Genomic DNA, 25,606 nt, shown 5'->3' with positions numbered 1-25,606 from the left:
TGTTCAGCAAAGTGACCGCAGTAGGGAAAAAACTTCTCCAGTGCCTATTAGTCTTAGTCTGGAGGGATCTGAAGCGCCTACCAGACGGAAGCAGATCAAACAGTCCGTGCGCAGGATGGGAGGAGTCCTTTATGATGTTCCCCGCCCTCTTCTTCAACCTGGAAGAGTATAGGTCCACAATAGAGGGCGGGGAGGCTCCAATGATGCGCTCGGCAGTCCTCACTGTGCGCTGTAGTCTGGTTCTATCCTGCTTGGTGGCGGCTCCAAAACACACAATGATGGAGGTGCACAGGACAGACTCAATGACTGCAGTGTAGAACTGCAGCAGCAATTCCTGAAGCAGACCGTATTTCCTCAAGAGCCGCAGGAAATACATCCGCTGCTGGGCCTTCTTCAGGATGGAGCTGATGTTCTGCTCCCACTTCAGATCCTGAGAGATGGTGATTCCCAGGAACCTGAAGTTCTCCACGGTGGACACAGGGCTGCTGAGGACTGTGTAGGGAGACATAGCGGGGGGATGTCTCCTGAAATCCACTATCATCTCCTTTGTCTTGAGCGTGTTCAGCTCCAGATTGTTCCAACTGCACCAGAGCGCCAGTTGGTCCACCTGCTGTTGATATGCAGACTCATCACTATTCTGGATGAGTCCGATGATGGTAGTGTCGTCTGCAAACTTCAAAAGCTTCACATAGGGGTTGGAGGAGGTGCAGTCATTGGTGTAGAGGGAGAACAGCAGTGGAGAGAGGACACACCCCTGGGGGGCGCCGGTGTTGGTGATTCGAATATCCGAGGTGACCTGTCCCATCCTTACCTGCTGACTTCTGTTGGTCAGGAAGCTGTAAATCCAATCGCAGAGGTCAGGTGGCACAGCAAGGTGAGACCATTTGGAGCAGAGGGTATGAGGGACGATGGTGTTAAACGCCGAACTGAAATCCACAAACAGCATCCGAGCATAGGTCCCAGGATGATCCAGATGTTGCAGGATATAGTGCAGTCCCAGGTTGACTGCATCGTCTACTGACCTATTTGCCCGGTAGGCAAACTGCAGGGGATCCAGCAGGCTGCTGGTGAGGGTCTTCAGGTGGTTCAACACCAAGCGTTCAAAGGATTTCATGACTACAGATGTCAGTGCGACAGGTCTGTAGTCGTTCAGTCCTGTGATGGTGGGTTTCTTGGGGACCGGGATGATGGTAGAGCGCTTGAAGCAAGTCGGAACCTCACTCAGCTCCAGAGATCTGTTAAAGAGCTGAGTGAAGATGGGAGCCAGCTGATCAGCACAGGCTCGTAGACAGGAGGGGGAGACCCCATCTGGGCCTGGAGATTTTCGGGTCTTAAGTCGCTGGAACAGTCGACATACTTCTCCTTCGCTGATTCTAAGCTGTGATCCAGGGGGGCTGGGCAGAGATGGTGGGGAGGTGATTGCAGTGATTGGGGGATGAGTGCCAGTGAGTGATGGTCGAGGGAAGGCAGGAAGAGAGACTGAAGAGTCCCCACCAATTACCCTCTTAGGCACTTATCCCAGCAACTGGACTGAATGTTGCACCTGTTGCTACCTCACCGCCATTCAGGGCACTAAGCATTCCTTCTAGAGGAGAGACACCTCTTCATGTGTATCCGTTGGGGTTATTTATTTGATGCTCCCAGTGCAGCTTCCTCTAGATAGGGGGAAAACTTTGCTGAGTGTCTTTGCTTCTTCCACCTCAAGAGCCAGGATCTTTTGGTGGCTACCAATTTTAATTCCACTTCCCATTCCCACGCTGACATGTCCGTCCACAGCCACGATGAAGCCCGATGCAGATCGGAAAAGCAACACCTCATATTCCGTCTTGGCTAACTCCAACTTGACAGCATGAACATTGATTTCTCAAACTTTCAAGAGCCACTCTCTTCTTCCTCCACCCTTTCCTTTATCCCTGTGGCCCCATTACTCCTTCATTTTACCTCCCTCAGCCTCACAAACTTCCCATCATCCTCACCTTCCTCCTTCTGGTTCCTACCTCCTTGCCTTCATTGTATGGTCTACTGTCATCTATCAGATTCGTTCAGCCCTTTGCCTTCACCACCTATCATTTCCCAGCTTCCCACTCACCCTCTGGGCATCCCTCACATGGATTCACCTATCATCTGCCAGCTCCTGCTCTTTCCCCTTATGCTACTCTTTTATTCATCAGTCTTCCCCCTTCCTCTCCAGTCCTTATGAAGGGCCTCGGCCTGAAACATAGACTGTTAATTTCCTTCCTTCGTGCTGCCTGACCTGTTGAGTTCCTGTAGTGTTTTGTGAGTGTTGATCCAGATTTCCAGTATCTGCAGTCTCTCTTGTGTCTCTGCTCTGCTCTGTTTCATCAGCAGAGAAGTGAAAAAGCAGACTAGTAGAAGGATTTGAAGAGAGCGGAGAAAATTTTTGATCAGAGTAGTGGTGGGGATTTGGAATTCACTGCTCAAAACAGAGGTAGAAGCAGAACCTTTCATTGTATTTCAAACAGGATTTCCGTGATGTATCATGGTTTAAAAGGATACAATGCCACACTGAGAAGTTTGATTGGAACATGATTTTGACAGGGATGGCCATAATACTGCCGGGACTGGAGGACCTGAGTTATAAAGAAGCTGTACAAAATTACGAGGGGTATTGTTCGGTTAAATGCAAGCAGGCTTTCTCACTGAGGTTGGATTATGGGTTAAAGGTGAAAGGTGAGAATTTTAATGTGTATATGAGGGGAAACTTCACTCGAATGTCGTGAGAGTGTAGAATGAGCTGGCAGTACAAGTGGTGCGTGTGAGCTCGATTTCAAGGTTTAATAGAAGTTTGGATAGGTTTATGGATAGTAGGGGTATAGAAAGCTATGGTCCTAGTGTAGCTCAAGAGGTGTAGGAAGTTTAATTGGCATGGACTAGATGGACCAAAGGGCCTGTTTCTGTGCTGTACTTCTCTGACTCTGAGAGGAATAGCCCCTTCCTGTGCTGTATCTCTTCTACAGCTTTTATGAAGCGATTTGCCTTTTAACATTTTGAAATTAGAGTCAAAATCAGGTTTATTATCACTGATGTGTGTCATGAAATTTGTTCTGTGGCAGCAGCATGGTGCAGTACATAAAAAATTACCATAACTTGCAGTAATAAATATATTAAAAATAAATAGTGCAAAAAGAGAGGAAAATAGTGAGGTAGTTTTCATGGGTTCATGAACCGTTCAGAAATCTATTGAAGGAGGGGTAAGTGGGCATCTTCAGTCCCCTGTACCTTCTCGTGATGGTAGTAGTGAGAAGAGGGCAGGTCCTGGACAGTGAGGGTCCTTCACGATGGGTGTCGCTCTCTTGAGGTGTCGGCTTTTGAAGATGTCATCAGTGGTGGGGAGGCCAGTGCCCACGATGGAGCTGGCAGAGTCTACAACCCTCTGCAGCTTTTTCTGATGCTGTCCATTGGCCTTCATGCCACAAGCAGTCAAAATACTCTCCACGGTATCTCTGTAGATCTGACCTTGCCCGTGGTTGATGAAAAAAGATAGATTCCTCTTGATAGTATCATAAGCTCTTATAGGTTAACCATGAAGGTCATTCTCCCGTGGTCAGGTCAAAATAATCTCTGCATTTTATTAACTTGCTGGTGGGACAAGTGGGTTTTCAGGGCCTGCCAATCAAAATGCCACACGGGTGGCAGCAGTATTAATCCCTCTGTAAGCTTGTCCCAGTAATATTATCAGCAGCAACTGTACAGGTGCAATTTGTACCTGCGGTGTGTCTGATTAATGAATTTTTTGAGCTGGCAAATTATATATTTGAACACTACCCGCTACAATAAAAAATGGGAAATACTGTGCAGGCAGTAACATCTGTGGAAAGGGTTGCAGTACAACTATGCTGCATTCTGTTTGATTTGGCCTGTGCCTTGCTTTCACACTTCCTCCACTGCTGGCTGATTCGTAAGTGAAATTGCTAATTCAGCCTGACAGATGTAATTGAACTCAAGTTCTCACTACTGCAGGTGTCCCACAAAGTGCTGGGATCAGCAAGCAATGACTGAGACTCACCCACATTCCTGACCCACATATGGTCTATTTATGGATCAGGCTATCCAGGGCATTTTCTACATGTCTCTGATGGTCAAAGTATTTGAGATCGGTAAAAGAAAAATATAATTTCTTAAATCAAGAAACTAAATCTATTTATTTAAAATTCATGTTGTGAAAATAAATTTTAAAATACTAAGCAAGATAGAGAAGAAATAAAACCACTCACCTTCATTTACTTTTAGTGGCCCCTTTCAAATAAAAGGAGCTGGGTTTGGCACAAATTTGAAGGGCCAGATATGAAGTGCATCTAGCTCCTCAATGTATTTCGAACCAGAATTTTCAGTGGAAGATCAGAGGCCAGATACTGGCTCTCTATGCTCGGGATGCATTTCTAAAGACTCACTAAATGGCAGAGTGGAGATGTGAAATGGTTCCCTCTGGTCCATCGCTAAAGAGAAGCACAACCAGACCTGCAGCAGCATCTTTCTTCTGATGATAGGTCATCAAACCTAAAGCATTAGCTCTTTCTCCCTCCACAGATGCTACCAGGCAAGCTGAGTATTTCTAATTTTGTTTTATTTCATTTTATCGTATGAGAGGCTCCACAGGCAAAGTGATGCTTTCTTCAAAAATAAATTAGTTTCACTACCCTTCACACACTCATTTGATCCAGTCACCTGAAGCCGCACAAAACAAGTTAATGTAAATTATAGTCTGATGAAACTGGAAATTTTCTTGGCATGAATACCTGCCTCAACCCTTGTATACTTTTCAAAGTACCAAACAATGTATAAATGATTACAGACAAAACAAGGGACTCTCAAAATTTTTTTGTATTTGGTTTCTCAAAGGGACAAAATATTCTCTGTTAGATGACTAACCTCATGTGGGTTCAATATTTGGCTTCAGTTGTGGCTTTTTTTTTGTTTGGAAAAAGGGACGTGCTGCCTTTCCCTTTAAAACTTCCTCATGGAATCAGAACTGCGAAGACAGAGACAGAATTGGAAGCAATTGCTTTCTTGGGTCTGGGTAAGTACGCTTTAAGTCTTTATATTTTGCACGAAGTATGAGAATATGAGCCCAGCAGCCTTTGTCTGTAGACAGACGTGACCAAAGATGTTTTCCCTGGTGTATTCAGACTTTGGCCCTTTTGAATGCAAAATCAAATGTCTTATTACCTTGGTTACATCCGGTAATGTTTTGGATAAAGTATGATTAATTTATAACAACACATTTTTAGGTGTGTCACTGAATTATTCACATGTTGATAATGAGACATTTGAGGGAAAACTAGCAATTGTTCAGTGACTAGCCCTGTGAGTTAATTTCTAATCCAGCAATAACACATTCCTTTATGGGGTTAATTTTTAATCCATAATAACATATGCTGTTTGGAAACTAAAACTCATCAGTTCTGAACTTTCCAGCATTCTTTTGTTTCAGAGTTCTGGAGTTCTCCTGTGTACAAGAGAGTAGCCAAGAGCCCTGCACCTCCTACCAGTCCTCTCAGCAAAGGCAGTACTTGCACAGAGACGAAGCAGCACTCTCTCTCCAATGAACTACATTCCATACGAACACGAACGCCTTCAGAGCTGGAATGCAGCCAGACTAATGGTGCTTTGTGCTTTATAAATCCCCTTTTTCTAGAAGTGCACAGTAAAGATCTTAACAGCAGCCTGAATAGGCAGTGTTCAAAAACCAGGGAGACAGGCAGGCCCTATTCCCCTCCTCCTCGGCCACCGCCACCACGGCTGAGCACGAATATGAACCGGGCAAGTGGCACAAGGACAAGCAGCAACCAGGCGGGTGAAGACACTGGCACGTTCAAGCTCCCAGACTCAAAAGTGACTCCAATTCCACCACCTCGCAACAAGAAGCTGGCTACTAGTTCGGAAATAGAAAGAAATTCGACACCTCCGCTGAAGACTGCAGTGAAACCTTTTGATTGCACAGCAGAAGAGGCAGTAACTGCTGGAAGCAAGGGCGAGGCTCAGATGTTGCACAACGTGGCTTGCAGCAGTGAGAGATCAGCTACAAGTATTAGTGCACAGATCCAGGAAATCAAAGACAGACAGCGGCTGAGTGACATGAGCATGTCAACCACATCTACGGAGTCGGATTCTAGCACTATGGACATTGAGCGCAATTGCCCATACAATCACGAAGGTGACACAAACAGCAGCTTGGAAGATTCTGATGCTGAGAGCGATCAGGAGGTTGACCCCCCACCTTGCACCCCAAAGAAGAAAAGGCACGGGTCCTTCGTCTTCCCAAAAATTGTAAAGACGCACATTCAAAAAGTGAGTGGCGTGTTCAGCTCCTTTATGACTCCAGAGAAGAGGATGGTGAAGAAAATTGCAGAGATGGCCCAGGACAAGCACACATACTTTGGGTGCCTGATCCAGGACTACATCAACTTCTTCAAGGAAAACAGGGACTGCCACGTCTCCAGCACAGACATGCTGCTCACTATTCGCCAGTTCATGACCCAAGTTAAAATCTACTTGACCCAGAGCTCAGAACTGAACCCACCAATTGAGTCTCTCATTCCAGAAGATGAAATAGGTAAGCACATTGTTGCTGTTATCCCTTGTTAGTTTCATAAGTTACTTGAGAGTTTGCGGTCTCTTGCTGCAATACATGAATGTGATGAGCAAAAATCCTGAAGACTTTTGATTTCTGCAAATTATTTTGCATGAAATAAGATTGCTCTATCTCAATGCAGGGAGAACAACATTCCTCTTTGTGGAAATTATTATTGTTAGATATTTGATTGAATAGGAAATACTGTAATTGATGGGATTAAAGAGTACTATATCACCAAGTGTGCTGTGCCATAGCCTTTGGACAATCTTTATTTTTGGTTAGAAGAGGCCTTATTTGCTGCCATAGAAAGCTAGTGTGAGAAGTTACATTAAAATTATTCAGGTTTTGTCACTGTAACAAAGTTGAAAATGCATCATCATATTGTGCACAAATAATGTTTGTTCACCTTTGATTCTTGTTGGTTGTGTCCATTAGGGGGTTTATTTAATGGGTTCTCAACATTAGACCAATCTGGTGCCACCCTTGGAAACTGATGGAAAAAAATAATTAAGGCAATGTGTCAAAATCTTTTAATTAAAAAAGTCTCTGAAGTTATAGAGAAATATAACTACTGCTTTATTATGTGGCTACATTATAAGAACTCTACTGTGATATTTCTGAGCCTAGAAACAATATAACTAAATATGGTTTTACTTTTGAATGCGAAACATGTTTTTAATTTCAGTGTTTAGGAAATGCATGAAAGTGCTTTCCATTGTTCATGAAGACTTTATAACTGATAGTCAATCAGTATCTGTTATAATCATTCATCTGAGAGACAAATTTAAAAGAAATCAATGTTTTTTTTAATCAGTTTTCACTTCTGACAAAATGTTATATAATTTATTTAACTCTACCAGACTGCTTCTGTAATGAGCTAAGTGAGTAGGGAATTGTTTGTAACGATTTGTTCAGATAATTTGTCAAAAGTCAGACAAGTTGAAGTGGATGAATCAGACCTTCTCTTGTAATGATAGGAAACATTTTCCATCTATTTAATAATATCTATTCAGAAACAAAATACTGCTGGAAGTACTAGGCAGCATCTGTGGAGAGAAATGCAGAGTTACTCTCTCAGGTACAGTCGTTCATCTTAATGACAAAAAGTTCATAGTATTTTATCTCATTTGATCTGTACTTGCAGTATCAAAAGAAAGCCTTGCATAGAAGGAAAGATGATACATGGAAGAACTGTCTGGGTTATGTTTCTGTTACTTTATCTGTCCAATTTGTAGCAGCACTGATGAAATAGGGGATCTACTAGTAGGCAAAGATGGCAGCTAAAAGTTTCAACAAATATAAAGTGTGTGAGCGAGAGGAAAATGTGCACTGTGCTAGTTTAAATTAGGCAAAAGGTAAAACTAGTACTTTGTTTATTGTGCTGCTTAAATGTTCCCCTTCGGAGATTTGCCTTATATGCCCGTCTCTTGGATCTAAACAGCCCTTGACAGCACTGTGTGACAACCTCTCTAAACCACAGAGGTTTGGCATAAGAATAGCTGACATAGCATAGCACCATATGATAAACAACAGAATTAGCAATTTTTTAAACAGGATACAAGCAGTCTGATCAAAATTTTCCTTTATTACTTGTGTTTTTATGTTACAAAGTAGCTCCATTTATTAGGATACTGTAACTGGTAAAGATCTCAGAATTTCAGGGGTATGGAGAGATTGAACTCTGAAATGGGAATAGAAAATGCAAGTATCGCTCTGCAGATCTCATATTGAAAGGAAAATTTCCTCATCAGAAATGAGTTTAACCTAGACGGGTTCTGTTGCCTGTAAGTTATTAGCCTATCTGTGCTCCTTACTTTTACTATGACTTCTGTATTTGAAATCAATTAACTTTGGAGAAACCGATACTTAAAGGAAGAGCTAATAATCTTCAACAAAACATAGTCCATAGAAGTGGAAGTGAACACCAGGCACGAGATTTCAGATTCTAAAAATAATCAGCACAATACTATCCCCCGCCAGGGGATGATGTCACTCAGAGTTGGCGATTTCAGCATTTTGCAGAGACTGAAAAACTGAATTGCTTAACAACTTCAGTAACTGCCAGAGGCAGCAAAGTAAATACCACCAGTTAACCTTTTAACTGCTGGTCTGCTTTGCTGCTCAGCTGCTCCCTGGCTGCCAGTTTGTTTGAAACATTATGCTGTAGTGCATAATGTCTGTTGAATATTGTTCCTTAAGTCAGCCAGAAGAGCGCCAAAGTTTTAAAAAGGCGAGCGCCATATCTAGCAGGCAGCAGAGTGGGACAGCTTTGGCTCAACAGGCAGAGGCGAGGGTAGGTTCCGGTAAGTTTTGTTCTTTTTATTTAGAGTAGAGAGAATGCCAGGGAGGATGTTGGAATGCTCCTCTCGCAGGATGCGGGAAGTCAGGGAGACCTCTGGTCTCCCTGACAACGACACCTGCAAGAAGTGTATCCAGCTGGAGCTCCTAACAAACCGCGTTAGGGAACTGGAACAGGAGCTGCATGACCATCCAGATCATTCAGGAGAATGAGGAGTTTATAGATAGTAGTTTCAGGGAGGCAGTTATGCCAAAGGAGCAGCGCACAGGTGATTGGGTTACCGTCAGGCAAGGGAAGGGGAAAGGCAGGCAGAGCAGGGCTCCCCTGTGGCCATTCCCCTCAACAACAAGTATACCGATTTGGATACTATTGGGGGGGGATGACTTACCTGGGACAAGCTGCGGCAGCCGGATCTCTGGCACTGAGTCTGGTTCTGCAGTGCAGAAGGGAGGGTGGAAGAAGAGGAGAGCGGTAGTGATAGGGGACTCGATAGTTAGAGGTACAGACAGGAAGTTCTGTGCTCGTGACAGGGACTCCTAGATGGTTTGTTGCCTCCCGGGTGCCAGGGTCAGGGATGTCTTTGATCGCGTGCACAGCATTCTGAAGTGGGAAGGTGATCAGCCAGATGTTATGGCACACATCGTTACCAGTGATGTAGGAAGAAAGAGTGAGGAGGTCCTGAAGAGTGAGTGTAGAGAGCTTGGTAGGAAGTTAAAAAGCAGGACCTCAAGGGTGGCAATCTCAGGATTGCTACCTGTGCCACGTGCCAGTGAGGGTAAGAATAGGATGCTCTGGAGGATGAACACGTGGCCGAGGAACTGATGTAGGGAGCAGGATTTCAGATTTTTGGATCATTAGGACCTCTCCTGAGGCAGGTGGGACCTGTACAAGGGAGATGGGTTGCACCTGAACTATAGGGTGACCAATATCCTTGCAGGGAGCTTTGCTAGTGCTTTTGGGGAGGATTTAAGCTAGATTTGCAGGGGATGGGAACCAGAGTGACAGAGCAGATAGTGGAGCAGGGGTGAAAATAAATGATGTTAAAAGTTCATGCAAAGTCACAAATAGAAGATTTGCGTGTGTTGGTGGTAATCTTCTGAGGTGTGTATATTTCAATGCGAGGAGTATTGTGGGAAGGCAGATGAGCTGAGGGCGTGGATTGACACATGGAATTATGACATTATTGACATTAGTGAAACTTGACTACAGGAGGGGCAGGACTGGCAGCTTAATGTTCCAGGGTTTAGATGTTTCAGACGTGATAGAGGCAGAGGGATGAAGGGTGTGGGGGTGGCATTGCTAGTCAGGGAAAATGTTACAGCAGTGCTCAGGCATGACAGATTAGAGGGCTTGTCTACCGAGGCCATATGGGTAGAGCTGAGAAACAGGAAAGGTATGACCACATTAATGGGGTTGTATTATAGACCACCCAATAGTCAGTGAGAATTGGCGGAGCAAATCTGCAGAGAGATAGCAGACAACTGCAGGAAATATAAAGTTGTGGTGATAGGGGATTTTAATTTTCCACATATCAATTGGGACTCCCATACTGTTAAAGGTCTAGACGGGTTAGTGTTTGTAAAATGTGTTCAGGAAAGTTTTCTAAATCAATATAGAGAGGGATGCAATATTATATCTCCGATTAGGAAACAAGTTAGGACAGGTGATGGAAGTGTGTGTAGGGGAACACTTTGGTTCCAGTGAGCATAACACCATTAGTTTCAACTTGATCATGGATAAAAATAGATCTGGTCCTCGGGTTGAGGTTCAGAAAAGAAAAGAGAAAGATCTAAAAAACATGGATTGGGACAGGTTGTTCTCTGGCAAGGATGTCATTGGTAAGTGGGAGGCCTTCAAAGGAGAAATTTTGAGAGTGCAGAGTTTGTATGTTCCTGTCAGGATTAAAGGCGAAGTGAATAAGAATAAGGAACCTTGGTTCTCAAGGGATATTGGAACTCTGATAAAGAAGAAGAGAGAGATGTATAACATGTATAGGCAATAGGGAACAAGCAAGGTGCTTGAGGAGTATAAAAAGTGCAAAAAAATACTTAAGAAATCAGGAGGGCTAAAAGAAGACATGAGGTTGCTTTGGCAGTCAAGGTGAAGGATAACCCAAAGAGCTTCTACAGGTGTATTAAGAGCAAAAGGATAGTAAAGGGATAAAATTGGTCCTCTTGAAGATCAGAGTGGTTGGCTATGTATGGAACCAAAAGAAATGGAGGAGATATTAAATGGTTTTTTTTTGCATCTGTATTTACTAGGGAAACTGGCATGGAGTCTATGGAAATAAGGCAAACAAGTAGTGAGGTCATGGAACCTATACAGATTGAAGAGGGGGAGGTGCTTGCTATCTTGAGGCAAATCAGAGTAGATAAATCCCCAGGATCTGACAGGGTATTCCCTCGGACCTTAAAGGAGACTAGTGTTGAAATTGCAGGGACCTTGGCAGATAAATTTAAAATGTTGGTATCTATGGGTGAGGTGCCGGTGGATTGGAGGATAGCTCATATTGTTCTGTTGTTTAAAAAAGGCTCTAAAAGTAATCCAGGAAATTATAGGCTGGTAAGTTTGAAGTCAGTAGTAGGTAAATTATTGGAAGCAGTACTAAGAGATAGAATCTACAAGTATTTGGATAGACAGGGACTTATTAGGGAAAGTTAACATGGCTTTGTGCGTGGTAGGTCATGTTTAACCAATCTGTTAGTTTTTCGAGGAGGTTACCAGGAAAGTGGATGATGGGAAGGTAGTAGATGTTGTCTACATGGACTTCAGTAAGGCCTTTGACTAGGTCCCACATGGGAGGTTAGTTAGGAAGATTCAGTCGCTAGGTATACATGGTGAGGTAGTAAATTGAATTAGACATTGGCTCAATGGGAGAAGCCAGAGAGTGGTAGTGGAGGATTGCTTCTCTGATGGAGGCCTGTGACTAGTGTTGTACCACAGGGATCAGTGCTGGGTCCATTGTTATTTGTCATCTATGTCAATGATCTGGATGATAATGTGGTAAATTGGATCAGCAAATTTGCTGATGATACAAAGATTGGAGGTGTAGTGGACAGTGAGGAAGGTTTTCAAAGCTTGCAGAGGGATTTGGACCAGCTGGAAAAATGGGCTGACAAATGGCAGATGGAGTTTAAAGCAGACAAATGTGAGGTATTGCACTTTGGAAGGACAAACCAAGGTAGAACGTACAAGGTAAATGGAAGGACACTGAGGAGTGCAGTAGAACAGAGGGATCTGGGAATACAAATACATAATTCCCTAAAAGTGGCATCACAGGTAGATAGGGTCGTAAAGAGAGCTTTTGGTACATTGGCCTTTATAAATAAAAATATTGAGTATAAGAGTTGGAATGTTATGGTGAGGTTGTATAAGGCATTGGTGAGGCCGAATTTGGAGTATTGTGTGCAGTTTTGGACACCTAATTACAGGAAGGATACTAATAAGGTTGAAAGAGTGCAGAGAAGGTTTACAAGGATGTTGCCGGGACTTGAGAAACTGAGTTACAGAGAAAGGTTGGATAGGTTAGGACTTTATTCCTTGGAGTGTAGAAGAATGAGGAGAGATTTGATAGAGGTATATAAAATTATGATGGTTATAGATAGAGTGAATGCAAGCAGGCTTTTTCCACTGAGGCTGGGGGAGAAAAAAACCAGAGGACATGGGTTAAGGGTGAAGGGGGAAAAGTTTAAAGAGAACATTGGGGGGGGTCTTCTTCACACAGAGTGGGGGGAGTGTGGAATGAGCTGCCAGATGAAGTGGTAAATGCGGGCTCACTGTTAACATTTAAGAAAAACTTGGACAGGTACATGGATGAGAGGTGTATGGAGGGATATGGTCCAGGTGCAGGTTAGTGGGACTAGGCAGAAAAATGATTTGGCACAGCCAAGAAGGGCCGAAGGGCCTGTTTCTGTGCTGTAATGTTCTATGGTTCTAAGTGAACATTGATCAGTTGTAAAAGCTTCCAATGAGATCATTTTGAGCTTTTAGCTTACTGTGTAGAAAAATAAAAATGTGGCCCCATGCCATCCTTATTACTGTGACTGTTTTGCTTAACCAGTTTGTTTCTTTACTATGTATATTGTGTGTTAGAGAGAGAGAGAGAAAGGACATGTTGTTCCTGTTGAGTGAATGACGTCACGGGAGAAATATACTGGCAGGTGTGAAGCAGCTTCTGTATTCGACAAAACAAGATACAGAAAGCATCATTTTGGTGGAAAGGCCTCATTGGCCCAACATGTGGCTCAATATTTTATGCGTTAAACATCAAAGGACAATTCCACATTTACACACAAACTTTACATCTCCTGATTTGCACCCACACCACAGACATCTAAATGAAGTTTAATCATCGTCAGGCCTATGATTCACGGCTTTTAAAAACCTGTTGTTTCATTTAAATTAAATCTATAATTTACATTCAGATTTGAAGATTGGTGACTGAGAAGTCATTTGCTAAATGTAAATGTGCTAAACCCAAAAATCACTCTAACAGTTTCCCATCCAAACCATGTCAACAGAGCAAGCAACAAGACACATTTATCCTAAATAGAAACAGTCATTGCATTAATGTTGTTTACATGATAGATATGACTGATAAAGATTCAAAGTGCATTTGTTATCAACAAATGTAGAAATTACACAACCTTGAGATTTGTTTGCTTATCAGGCAGTTGCAAAGCCAGGAACCCGAAAGAACCCAATTCAGAAAAATCAGACCAGCCCCCAGTGCCTACGGAGAAAGAGAAAAGAACAAAACAAATCATGCAAACAATAGATACAAGCAGCAACGACAATAGTATTCTGAACCAAATTGAATCCTTAGAACCAAATTCCTGGAGCAGCTCCGAGTAGGCCCAAAGCCTCATTATTCAGTTCACCATATTAGCAGGGCAAGTCATCACAAAGTTCACAGACATGAAGCACAGCAACCTGGGGCAGTCTCATAGCCTCTGTGTCGCAGAGAGAGGATCCCCCAGACTATCTGGGCCAGCATTTAAATTGTCCAAACCTCACACTAATAACCAGGTCTGCTGTGGTGAATTGCTCTGGGCCTAGATTTCACTGCTGGAGAAGCCGTTCTGGACCTCTCCAAATTGGCTCAGTGCTTAGCGTGATCCAACCTCACCAGAGTCTCGACACCCTGTCCTTCCAGTCTATCTGGGCTGGTGTTTAGAGTGTCCAAATTGCATATTGTACCTTGCATTAGGACCCAGGCTTCACCTTGGTGAATTGTTGGGGCCGAGAACATGCCGCCCAGCCATTCGCTTTGGACCTGGATTTCACTGCTAAAGAAGCAGTCCTCAGCCTCACCAAATCAGCTCGGCGCTTAGAGTGATCCATCCCCGCACCCGGGCCAGCTGGACAGGCATTGGAACTCCTCCATCCTGTCCTCTCCCATCCGAATCTTCTGTTCCAGCCAGTACAGCTCCAATTCCAACTGCATTGATTTTACAGCGCACCGGCACGGCACTACTTTTGTGTTCTCTTTGCCCTCATTCACCTCTTCATTGTTTGTGGTGATAGTTTACCATAATTTACTTTTTTTTTTAAAAAAAAAGCATTACTATAATGTTCTTAATCAAATTCCTTTGCTTTCAAACCACTAGTAAGCAAGCTGTCGTATGTCTTCGGTAGCGCCATCTTAAACCAGAAGTTGAAATTCTGCTGCCAGTACTCTATTTCATGCTATGTTCTATCCTTCTCATTTGCCTTGTGCACACAGGCATGCACTGGTCGAAGTTCTCAAACACTTCATATTTGAAATTTACTCTACAAGGGTGTAATGAATAAGAGCGGAGGTGGTTATTTAACCGTTAGAGCCTGCTCTCCATTCAGCAAGATCCTGGCTTAGCTTCTACCTCCATGCCATTTTCCTGCTCTATATTCATATCCCTTGCTTCTATTAATCTTCAGAAATCTATCAATCTCTGTTCTGAATGAATGCAATAGCTGAGCTTCCACAGCCTGTTGGGGTAGACCTTCCAAAAAGAATTTTCTCCTCATCAATATCCTAAATGTCCTATCCTTTATCTTGAGACTGCCATGCTGGGTGGAAAAAAGCTTGTGCTATTTACTAGTATCTTTGAAACTGTAGGAAATTATAGTACCTCAACAGGGAATATAATGGTTTCAGTGCAGTGTTATACACCGTCCCTGCATCTAACCTGTTGAACCCTGGATGAATCAATGTAATCACCTCTCATTCTCCTGGGTAGGCTCAATCATCTAAATTTTGTTCCATACAGCAAACTCACCATCCCTGAAATCAGTCTAGTGAGTCTTCTCTAACAAGCACATCCTTCTTAAGGAAACATATTTGGTCCCTTCAACCAAATTAGTGATATAGTTCAAAGTACATTTATTATCATGGTATATATACATTATACAACCTTGAGATTCATCCCCTTATGGACAGCCACAAAGCAAAGAAACCCAAAAGAACCCAGCCTGCAGAGAGGGGGGAAAAAAGCACAAATGATGCAAGCAATAAAAGTAAGCAAATAGCATTGAGAATGAAAGTGAGTCCGCAGGCATGAAACCGGGCATCACTGCAGCTGGAGCAGGCCACAGCCTCAGTTCAGCACGGAGCTGAGTAAACATTGTGAAGTGGTGAGCAGAACTGGCCCAACCCTCGCCTCTGGTCCAACACCTTGCCTTTTCAATCTGGCCCGGCCTTTAAATCATGATATTGGAATGTGTCGGTCAGGTCCCAGCACCAGTCCTGTGTTACCTGACTAGTAACGGCCAGCCAGTGTGAGAAAGATCCAGTGTTCTGTTAAATAATGAATTGTCAATCCAAGTAGGTGTGGTCAGTGCACACTAACTTCATTCATCCCTCTGATCAAATCACTCCACAGCCTTGTCCTTGCTATCTCTATCACACCCTCCAGCCTTACAGGCTTTGGTGAACTCTGGTATCTTACCCAACCCTCTCTTCCTTCACCTTGATTCTGACGGCTGTGCCTTTAGCTGTTAGGGGCTGAAATTCTGGAACTCTTTCCTATAGTTTCAAGAAGCTGCCATTCTCTTAAATTTGAGAATTGGTTAAGTTACTGGACTAGCAGTAAATTACCCAACTTATTGAAGCAAAACACAAAGATAAAATAGTAATTCAAAGCCCATCTTGCAGCTTGGTAATTTAAATCTTAAATAAATCTGTAATTCATTGATCTGGAATTGAGCAAATCAGTTAGTTAGATGTGGAGTTGGGGGGGGGGGGGAGGCTATTGCTATTTACTAGAATCCTTAGAACTTCAGGAAGTTACAGTATCTTAACAGGGAATATGATGATTTCAGTGCAGTGTTATACAGAAAACCCAACAATATTGTCCTGTGAGCCTCACGTAGAATAGAGCAATTTCTAGACATTTGTCTTTAAACTGGAGGAAAACAGGGGCAAGCATCCTGTTCATCCATATTTAGAATGGTTTGCTTCATCAGCACTAGTCAATTGTATATGTTCTATGCATAGCGCCAATATATAAATTAAGAGCAAGAATAACTTCAGGGCTCTTATTTCTTGCTCCAAAGCAATAATTTGCATTTATAGGCATTTAACTTGACCTAAGCACAGATGGGATCTCTCAGCAGCATTTCTCCCTCTTTTCTCACTATTAGTGTTCCCTTGTGCTGGCTCTCATGAGCTTTCTCTTCTTTCAGCCTCAACACCTCCCCCGTCGATTCAGAGAACCTTTGAACCCATCCTGAAACTAACAATGAATTGATGTCTGATATTGCGTTGCTTAATGTTGTGTGCCTGAAATGTTGATACAATTTCACTGACACACCATCTTGTTGTATTATTTTAAAACTCATCTTCTTTCATTATGTTATATGATGAATAAAATGTTTTTATTTCTCATATAACATCATGAAAGAAGAATACTTGTTCCCTTTCACCATGTTATTTAAATAATGCAAACTTTCCTTTTAATTTTGCCTCACCATAACTTGCAGTAAGTATCAGTTCAGGTTCTTTACCTTACAGGTTTTCAATATGTGGCATGTTTTAATGAGATTTATTTGTTGTGAAAGACATGGTCAATTATTATAAGGTGTGCATTGCAGACTTCCTGAACTTTTCATTTCTTGTACTCTTTCCAGATATTGTTTTAGAAAAAGCAATGCATAAATGCATTCTGAAGCCCCTGAAATCTTACATTTATACGACCCTTTTACAATTTCATGCTGCTGATGGCTCCTGGAAGCAGTTGAAAGAAAATCTACTCTCCGTTAAGCAGAAGGTACCTCAGGAGCTGGGAGTAAATGCGGCCATCCCAGATACCATGACCCTGGAGAAAATAAAGCATAAGTTTTCAAAAATGCGCAAGACGTATTCTCCTGAGAAGAAGGTGTTTCTCCTGCTCAGGGTCTGCAAAGTTATCTACACTGTAATGGAAAACAACTCAGGTACAATACTAGTTAACTGATTTATTGGTAGTTTAATAAATGGATGATTTTACTGTCTCAAGCAAAGGTAAATTGAGGGCAAGTGTTACAGAATTATAGAAATCATATCTCAATAATTTCATGAAATGAGTGTGGATTGATAGAGATGGTATGTATTAATTGGCAAAAGATGTTTGATAAACAGGAAACACAAGTTTGATGTGAGAACACAAAAGTTGTATAAATGACTAAGTAGGAAGTGCTTCTAGCTATGAAGAGACCAGTAGGAACTTCAAGGAAATTATAATTGGAGAAAGTTGATGCCAGGATAAATTTCATGGGGAAGAGAGAGAGAGATGTGGATCTAATTAGTGGTCCTGGAAAGCTTGCTTTCGTTTGCATCATACACTGGGGTGCTCTCTTCAGAATTATACAATAATAACTAGATAGTGTGTCCCTCACAACCGGACTTGGACAGACCTCCCCAGTTTGTGCTTTTCAAAGATAGGACTAGATATTTCTGCATGGCATCACTTTCCATTATGCAAATCAAAATAGAGTGTATTAGATAAAATATATTGCACTTCTGCATTTTTAACAAGAAAACATGAAGAATAAATAATAATTAACATGCCCTGGGCAGAGTTGGAGCCAGATGGCTATTGTGGGTGGGATGAGAGAGTTCATTGTTAATGGATGACCTCTAAGTCTTCATTGATATTTTATCTACAAACTGTGGCTTTGTGTAGATCTGCTCAAATCCACTTTCTAAATAAATTATACTGCCTAAATGTAACTTAATCCTGAAATCTGGAGAAAAAAAAGTGAGTCATCTGCTTAGGAAAATACACATTGGAAATGGAGAAGGTAATGCTGAAGCCGGAAGTGGGGCTCATTGGTGCTGTGCTTTATGGCGCGCTTCTCTGTTCCTGGGATCAGTATTCAATCTTCTCCTTGGGCCTTGTCTGTCTGGAATTTACATGTTCTCCTCTTGACCATGTGGTTTTCTGCTGGGTGCTCGGGTTTCCTCCTTCATCGCAAAGACGTGCCGGTCTATTAATTGGTTGCCTGTCGGTAGCAGGCAAATAAGCTAAAGTGGGTATGTGAGAGAGAATCAGATGTGAGAACACAGAGGAGTAGGAGAGGGTGATTGAGACTGATAGGAGTAGTCTTTTGGAGCTAGTATGAACCTGATGGGCTGAAGAGCATCCATCTGTTGTTTTACTTAGGAAGCAAGCATTCATACCAATAAGATCAGCAAATATTAGAAATACTCAGTTAGACAATGTGTGGGTGGGTGTGGGAGGTGGGGAAAGAGAAAGTGAGAGATGGGTTTAATATGTCCTGACCTTTAGTCAAAATCAGGATAAGATAGGACGCAGACATTTTTTGTAGAGAATTGATGGGTGGGGTGTTGTAGAGAACAAAGGAACAGTCGGTGCCTGTCACAGAATCCAAGAGACCAATAATTCCAGTGGGAGTTGAGAGATGAGGATTTGGTATATGGATATACTTAAATTATTTTGCTTTAAAGTTTTTAAACTTTTATTGTGGTTTTTAAGTGTTTTGGGTGGCTTTGTTATTGTTTTAACAATTCATCACAAATCGTAATCAGTGATAGATCTTGGAGCCAGCCACCCTCAGCTTTGTCCGCTGTTCTAGTTTATTTTGGAATGGAGCTTCCTCAGTGTGATGTTCACGGTTTAGCCACTGAGCTTTGGGATGTGGAAGGCCAGTAATGTTGGCTAACTGCATTCAGGTCCATGACGCAGTTGGGGCGTGATGAATACTTCCATATAGAATTCTGACTTTATATTGTGAGTGAGATGACCTGACTCAACGTCTGTTCTGTCATCAAACTGAATGCAGTCTCAGAACCAAACACCAGTGGGTATCTCAAATTTGACAATAGAATAATTTAAGCAACAGACAAAACGTAGGCACGTGGAGCAATGTGAATTTCCACTGTCATCTTCTACAACCTTACTGCCTACCTAATGATTAAGTTATATTTATATAAGTAATCTGAATCTTACTCAGAACAATTATATTTACATGCAATAGTGCCATTCCAGTGTTGCCAGCTGATAAAGTTAACTGCTTAAAGCAGCAGAAACAACATCGCTTAAAGTAGAGTTTGAGTTTGCTATTTTTGTAATAGGAATTATAACTGAAAGTAGGTGGGTTGGCAAATTCAGTTGCCTAGGTTGCAACCTACTCATGCTGTGTTGGCACTAAGGGGTGCCCTTCAGCCCCATTTATCCCTGCACTTTTTATCGTATCCCCACTGGATCTATCAGTTCTAGTTCTTTCCCGGTAATCTGTAATGTTTTCTAACCATTTTTCAACTTAGATTTTGTTTTGCATATTTTAAATGGGGCATTTCAAAAAAATATAATCTCAGTAAAGGTAAACAGGAAAAATGTGGTTCCTGGCAGGAACTCTGCCTTTGCCCAGTCTGCCCAATGTCTAACTTGCCAACGTTTGTTCCGAGTTCCTCATGGACAAGGAATGACTGAGAATGAATACCAAGTGGAAGCTATTGTTAAAAAAAAGTGCAACATCCTGTGACTGAGAGTGTTTAAAGTACAAAAGCTCATTTTCTTTTTTAAAAATAATGCATTATGCTATCATAAGAACATTGAGAAAAATCTTCTAATCAATGTGTAATTGTATCCACAGGGAGATTATATGGGGCAGATGACTTCTTGCCGATGTTGACCTATATAATAGCCCAGTGTGACATGCCTGAGTTGGATATTGAAATTGAATACATGATGGAGCTCTTGGACCCATCACTGCTGCATGGTGAAGGTACAGCTATAATTCATAATGTTGATTAGAATGGAACTAGCCACACAATTTACATCAGCTCAGTGATGTGGAAATAGGTCTAATACAAAGATTTATTTATGTAATTTGATGAATTGTATGAGTCACGCACAGTCTGGCAAAATCATGCTGAGCCAAAGTCAAATTTAGAGCCATTTGCACAAGAACATCTATGCACGTGCACTGAAAAACTTACAGCATCGTCACAGGTGCACATTGTATCAGATAATCAAAATTCACAAAATAAGAACATCAGTTAAACAAATTATATTTTTACAAGGAAGAACACAATTATATCCAGTGGTCATAGTGTTGCTGTACTGATGGAGTGATTAAGCTTGAGCGATTAAGCTTGAACAGACTGATTCATAAATCAAATCGTTGAAGGGAAGTAGCTGTTCCTCCAACCATACAAGAAAGGAAGAAAATTATTTGCTTTCACGGTTATCCAAAGGGCAAACTCTTGTGTTGTCGGAGCAAGTAGTGCGGCTTTCTCAAGTGGGAAAGGAGATCAGAGAAAGGTCAGCAGTTATATCTACTTAATAAATGATTAAATGTGTCATTGTCTGTACTTTGAAATTGCACACAGCTACAGAGAATTTTAGGAGAGGAAGAATAGAAGATGGATAATTTTTCACATTACTTGTTTGTAATTGGGCTGAATCAGAAATATGTTGTCTTGATGTAAACTTGAGATAAACCACTATTTAATCTGTTGTATTATAGATTCAAAAACTGAAGTTGAATGAATTTGGATGCATGACTGTTAAATAAATTCTCAACAATTCCGTTGCTTTTGAGTGAATAATGAAATGAATACAGGGGAACTCGTCAGAATGCATTCCTGGCACTTGAATAGGGTTTAACTGGGAATTATTTTGCAAGAAAATAGTTTGTACATCCTGTTTACAAGACAGAAATTTATTGTCTGAGTACTGGGTGTTCTTCTTCCTGCTCCAGTTTGCATTTTGGCACAAGTGTCTGTGATGCCACATAAGCACACTTAAATAGGAAATGTCTAATTATAAAGAAAATCATTAATTTTAGAACCATGTCTTAACTCATTAATTGAATTAAGTTTCTGGCTATTCAAGAATCAGGATCAGGTTTATTATCACCAGCATGTGTCATGAAATTTGTTAACTTAGCAGCAGCAGTTCAATGCAATACGTAATATAGAAGAGGAAAGAAATAAAATAATAATAATAAGTAAATTACAGTATACATATTAAATAAATTAAAAATTATGCAAAAGAACATAAATAATATATATTTTAAAAGTGAGGCAGTGTGCAAGGGTTCAGTGTCCATTTAGGAATCAGATGGCAGAGGGGAAGAAGCTGTTCCTGAATCGCTGAGTGTGTGCCTTCAGGCTTCTGTACCTCCTACCTGATGGTAACAATGAGAAAAGGGCATGCCCTGGGTGCCGGAGGTCCTTAATAATGGACACTGCCTTTCTGAGACACCGCTCCTTGAAGATGTCCTGGGTACTTTGTAGGCTAGTACTTAAGATGGAGCTGACTAAATTTACAACCCTCTGCAGCATCTTTCGGTCCTGTGCAGTAGCACCCCACCCCCATACCAGACAGTGATGCAGCCTGTCAGAATGCTCTCCACAGTACATCTGTAGAAGTTTTTGAGTGTATTTGTTGACATGCCAAATCTCTTCAAACTCCATTTGATTGAACTTCTGAAATGAGTGACTTCATCCATTCTGCTTGTGAAAAAAAAACCTACATACCACCAGAGTTCACCAGACCATAATCAATAGTCCAACCATGTTGACTTTTTCAGAGAGTGGATCCCAAATGGAAATAAATTGCTGATTTAAACATACTGTGGCCCATTTCATGTGGTTTCAAGAAATCAGAGGTTAATTTATTAACAAAGTATACAACTCTGAAATTCTTCAATTCTCAGGGCAGCCATGAAACCAAAAAAGTAAAGAAAAGAAAGACAGCAAAATCATCAACCCCAAATCTCCCCTCCTGCACAAAAAAACTGAACAAAACGGATTCAGTGCATCGACCCCAAATCCCTCCTCCCACATAAAAAAAAACTGAACAAAGTAAATCAGGCACATCGACCCCCAAATCAGCCTCCCTGCACAAGAAAAACCGAGAAGATCAGATGAAAAAACACAATGTAAAAACTATAAGACTGAGAAATAGAGGTTATAGTCCAAAGTCCACATCCAAAACGCGTAAAAAACCTGGGCACGCTCTCCGGGTGCAACAGCAGGCTCTCTCCTGTCTGGGGCAGAGCAACCGATTGAATGACAAATGATATAGTACCTCAACAAGACAACCTTGTATAAGAAGTAGCACTGACTCAGTCTCAGCCTGTCAAATACTAGCCAGCATTAAATTCTGCCAGTTCAGGTGAAAATGAGCAAACTTCTAAAACAAGCAATGCCGTTGCTTTGGGAAAAATCCATCTATTTATGTGGGTTTCCTCTGGATGCTCTGGGTTCCTTCCAAATCCCTAAGGTATACTGATATGTCAATTGACTACTGTAGATTATCTTCTAGTGCAACTGAAGGTGCAAAGTAACTCAGGGGAAAAGATGAGTACATGAGGGAATAAGTGTTAAGTACAAGGTAATGGGAAAAGAATTGATAAGAGTCAATATGAATACTATATCCTTCTGCACCGCCAACAACCTTCTTAATCACATTGCCCATCTTTAAATTTAAACCATTGTCACTAAAAGAAATTCACCCTGCACTGTCACAATTCATGTTTTTAATCTTATCAATTCCCTCCACAATTCAAATTAACATTCTGCCAAATCTTCCAGCTCTGCATAGTGTAACCACCCAGAACCAAAAAAAAAGACATGGGAGTGGATATAGGACCACTAGAAAATGAGACCAGAGAAATAATAATGGGCACCAAGGAGATGGCAGATGAACTAATTGAGTATTTTGCATCAGGCTCCACTGTGGAAGACACTAGTAGTGTGCCAGATGTTGAAGGGTGTTAAGGACGAGAAGTGAGTGCAGTTACTCTTACAAGGGAGAAGATGCTCAAAAGGCTGAAAGACCTTAGGGTACATAAGTCACCCAGACCACACAAACTGCACACTAGGGCTCTGAAAGAGGTAGTAGTAGAGATTGTGGAGGCATTAGTAATGATCTTTCAAAAATCACTGGACACTGGCATGGTGCCAGCAGACTGGAAAATTGTAAGTGTCACTCCACTCTTTCAGAAAGAAGGACGGCAGCAGAAAGGAAATTGTAGAGCAGTTAGCCTGACCTCAGTGGTTGGGAAGATGTTGGAGTCACTTGTTAAGGATGAAGTTATGGAATACTTGGAGACACAGGACAAGATAGGACAAAGTCAGCATGGTTTCCTTGAGGGAAAATCTTTCCTAACAAACTTGTTAAAATTCTTTAAAGAGATTACATATATGATAGATAAAGGGGATGCAGTGGATGTTGTATATTTGGACCGTCAGAAGGCCTTTGACAAGGTGCCACACATGAGGCTGCTTACCAAGTTAAGAGCCTATGGTATTACAGGAAAGTTACTGGCATGGTTAAAGCATTAGCTGATTGGCAGGAGGCAGCAAGTGGAAATAAAAGGATCCTTTTCTGGTTGGCTGCCAGTGACTAGTGGTGTTTTGTAGGGTTCAGTGTTGGTACCATTTCTATTTATGCTGTATATCAGTTGATTTAGATGATGCAATAGATGGCTTTGTTGCCAAGTTTGCAGATGATAGAAAGATTGGGGGAGGGGCACAGGTAGGATGCAGAAGGACTTAGACAGATTAGGAGAATGGGCAAGAGAGTGGCAAATACAATGTTGAAAAATACATGGTCATGCACTTTGGTAGTAGAAAAATGTGCAGACTATCAAGGGATATCAAGGGATATGGGGACAAGGCAGGAACCGGGTATTGATAGGAATTGATCAGCCATGATCTCAAAATGGCGGTGCAGGCTCGAAGGGCCGAATGGTCTACTTCTGCACCTATTGTCTATAAATGAGGAAAAAATCCAAAAATCTGGGATGCAAGGGGACTTGAGAGTCCTTGTGCAGAACACCCTTAAGGTTAACTTGCAGGTAAAGTTGATGGTGAGGAAGCCAAATGCAATGTTAACTTTCTTTTCAAGAGGTCTATAATACAAGAGTAGGGATGTGATGCTGAGACTTTATAAGGCACTGGTGAGGCCTCACCTTGAGTATTGTGAACAGTTTTGGGCTCCTCATTTTAGAAAAGATGTGCTGGCATTGGAGGGGGTTCAGAGGAGGTTCACAAGGATGATTCCAGGAATGAAAGGGTTATCATACAAGGAAAGTTTGATAACTTGGGTCTGTACTCACTGGTATTTAAAAGGATGAGGAGGGATCCTTTCGAATGTTGAAACGCCCAGATAGAGTCGATGTGGAAAGGATGTTTCCCATGGTGGGGGAGTCTGGGACAAAAGGGCACATCCTCAGGATAGAGGGGCGCCCATTTAAAATAGAGATGTGGAGAAATTTCTTCAGCCAGAGGGTGAATTTGTTTCCTCGGGCAGCTGTAAAGGCCAGGTCGTTGGGTGTATTTAAGACAGAGCTTGATAGGTTCTTGATTGGACAAGGCTTCAAAGATTGCAGGGAGAAGGCCAGGGAGTGGGGCAAAGGAGGAGAAAAATTGATCAACCATGATTGAAAAGCAGAGCAGACTCGACGGGCCAAATGGCCTAATTCTGCTCCTCTGTCTTATGTCTTACATCTAGAAAACCAGTTACCTTGCATAGTTCTAGCTTTCTTTACTTATAATTTTGTCAGTTGTACACAATACATTACTTGAGTATGCACTTCCCTAATTCTGCCCGTTGACTGCATTTTCCTCAGAGTGAACTAACAAGACATTGAAGTTCGTAATGTTAAGGCATTTAAGTGCTTGTGATGTCAGAGTTTTAGCTGGATCCAGTCAGTTCACTGAGGCAGACACTACTTTTTGAAGTGCTGTGCTTATAATCACTGTTGTCTCATTCCATCTAGGTGGCTATTACCTGACGAGTGCATATGGAGCCCTGTCACTAATAAAGAATTTCCAAGAGGAGCAGGCAGCCAGGTTACTGAGCTCCCAGACCAGGAACACTCTGAATCAATGGCACAAGAGGAGGACCACTAACAATAGAAGCATTCCCTCTGTGGAGGACTTCCAGGTGCGGCTCTCAAAGAAAAGCAGCAACAGCAATACGCACAAAATGCTGGAGGAATTCAGCAATTCGGGCAGCATCAAATAAACAGTCGGCGTATTGGGCCAAGACCCTTCATCAGGACTGGAAAGGAAGGGGAAGGTGCCAGATTTAAAAGGTGGGAGGAGGGGAGGGGAGGGAGGAGGACCAGCTAGATAGGTGAAGTCAGGTAGGTGGGAAAGGTGAAAAGGCTGGAGAGGAAGGAATCTAATAGGAAAGGAGAGTGGACCACGGGAGAAAGGGAAGAAGGAGGGGCACTGGGGGAGGTGATAGGCAGATGAGGAGAAGAGGTAAGAG

General features: G+C 42.0%; 1 protein-coding gene across 12 annotated transcripts in view; it reads left to right on the top strand.

The window, feature by feature from the left end:
• Positions 1 to 25,606, top strand: part of LOC140730654 (ras and Rab interactor 2-like) — a 175,909-nt gene that overhangs the window by 144,221 nt on the left and 6,082 nt on the right. For all 12 annotated transcript variants that reach the window (XM_073051402.1, XM_073051400.1, XM_073051391.1 and 9 more), the window contains 5 exons: positions 4,947 to 5,038; positions 5,453 to 6,574; positions 17,001 to 17,306; positions 19,968 to 20,099; positions 25,110 to 25,276. In XM_073051402.1, coding sequence (XP_072907503.1) covers positions 4,947 to 5,038; positions 5,453 to 6,574; positions 17,001 to 17,306; positions 19,968 to 20,099; positions 25,110 to 25,276 — 1,819 coding nt within the window. The remainder of the gene's footprint in view (positions 1 to 4,946; positions 5,039 to 5,452; positions 6,575 to 17,000; positions 17,307 to 19,967; positions 20,100 to 25,109; positions 25,277 to 25,606) is intronic.

This window comes from Hemitrygon akajei, chromosome 7, assembly GCF_048418815.1.
Source record: "Hemitrygon akajei chromosome 7, sHemAka1.3, whole genome shotgun sequence".
Lineage (NCBI taxonomy): Eukaryota > Metazoa > Chordata > Chondrichthyes > Myliobatiformes > Dasyatidae > Hemitrygon > Hemitrygon akajei.
This window is presented reverse-complemented; position numbering and strand designations above follow the sequence as displayed.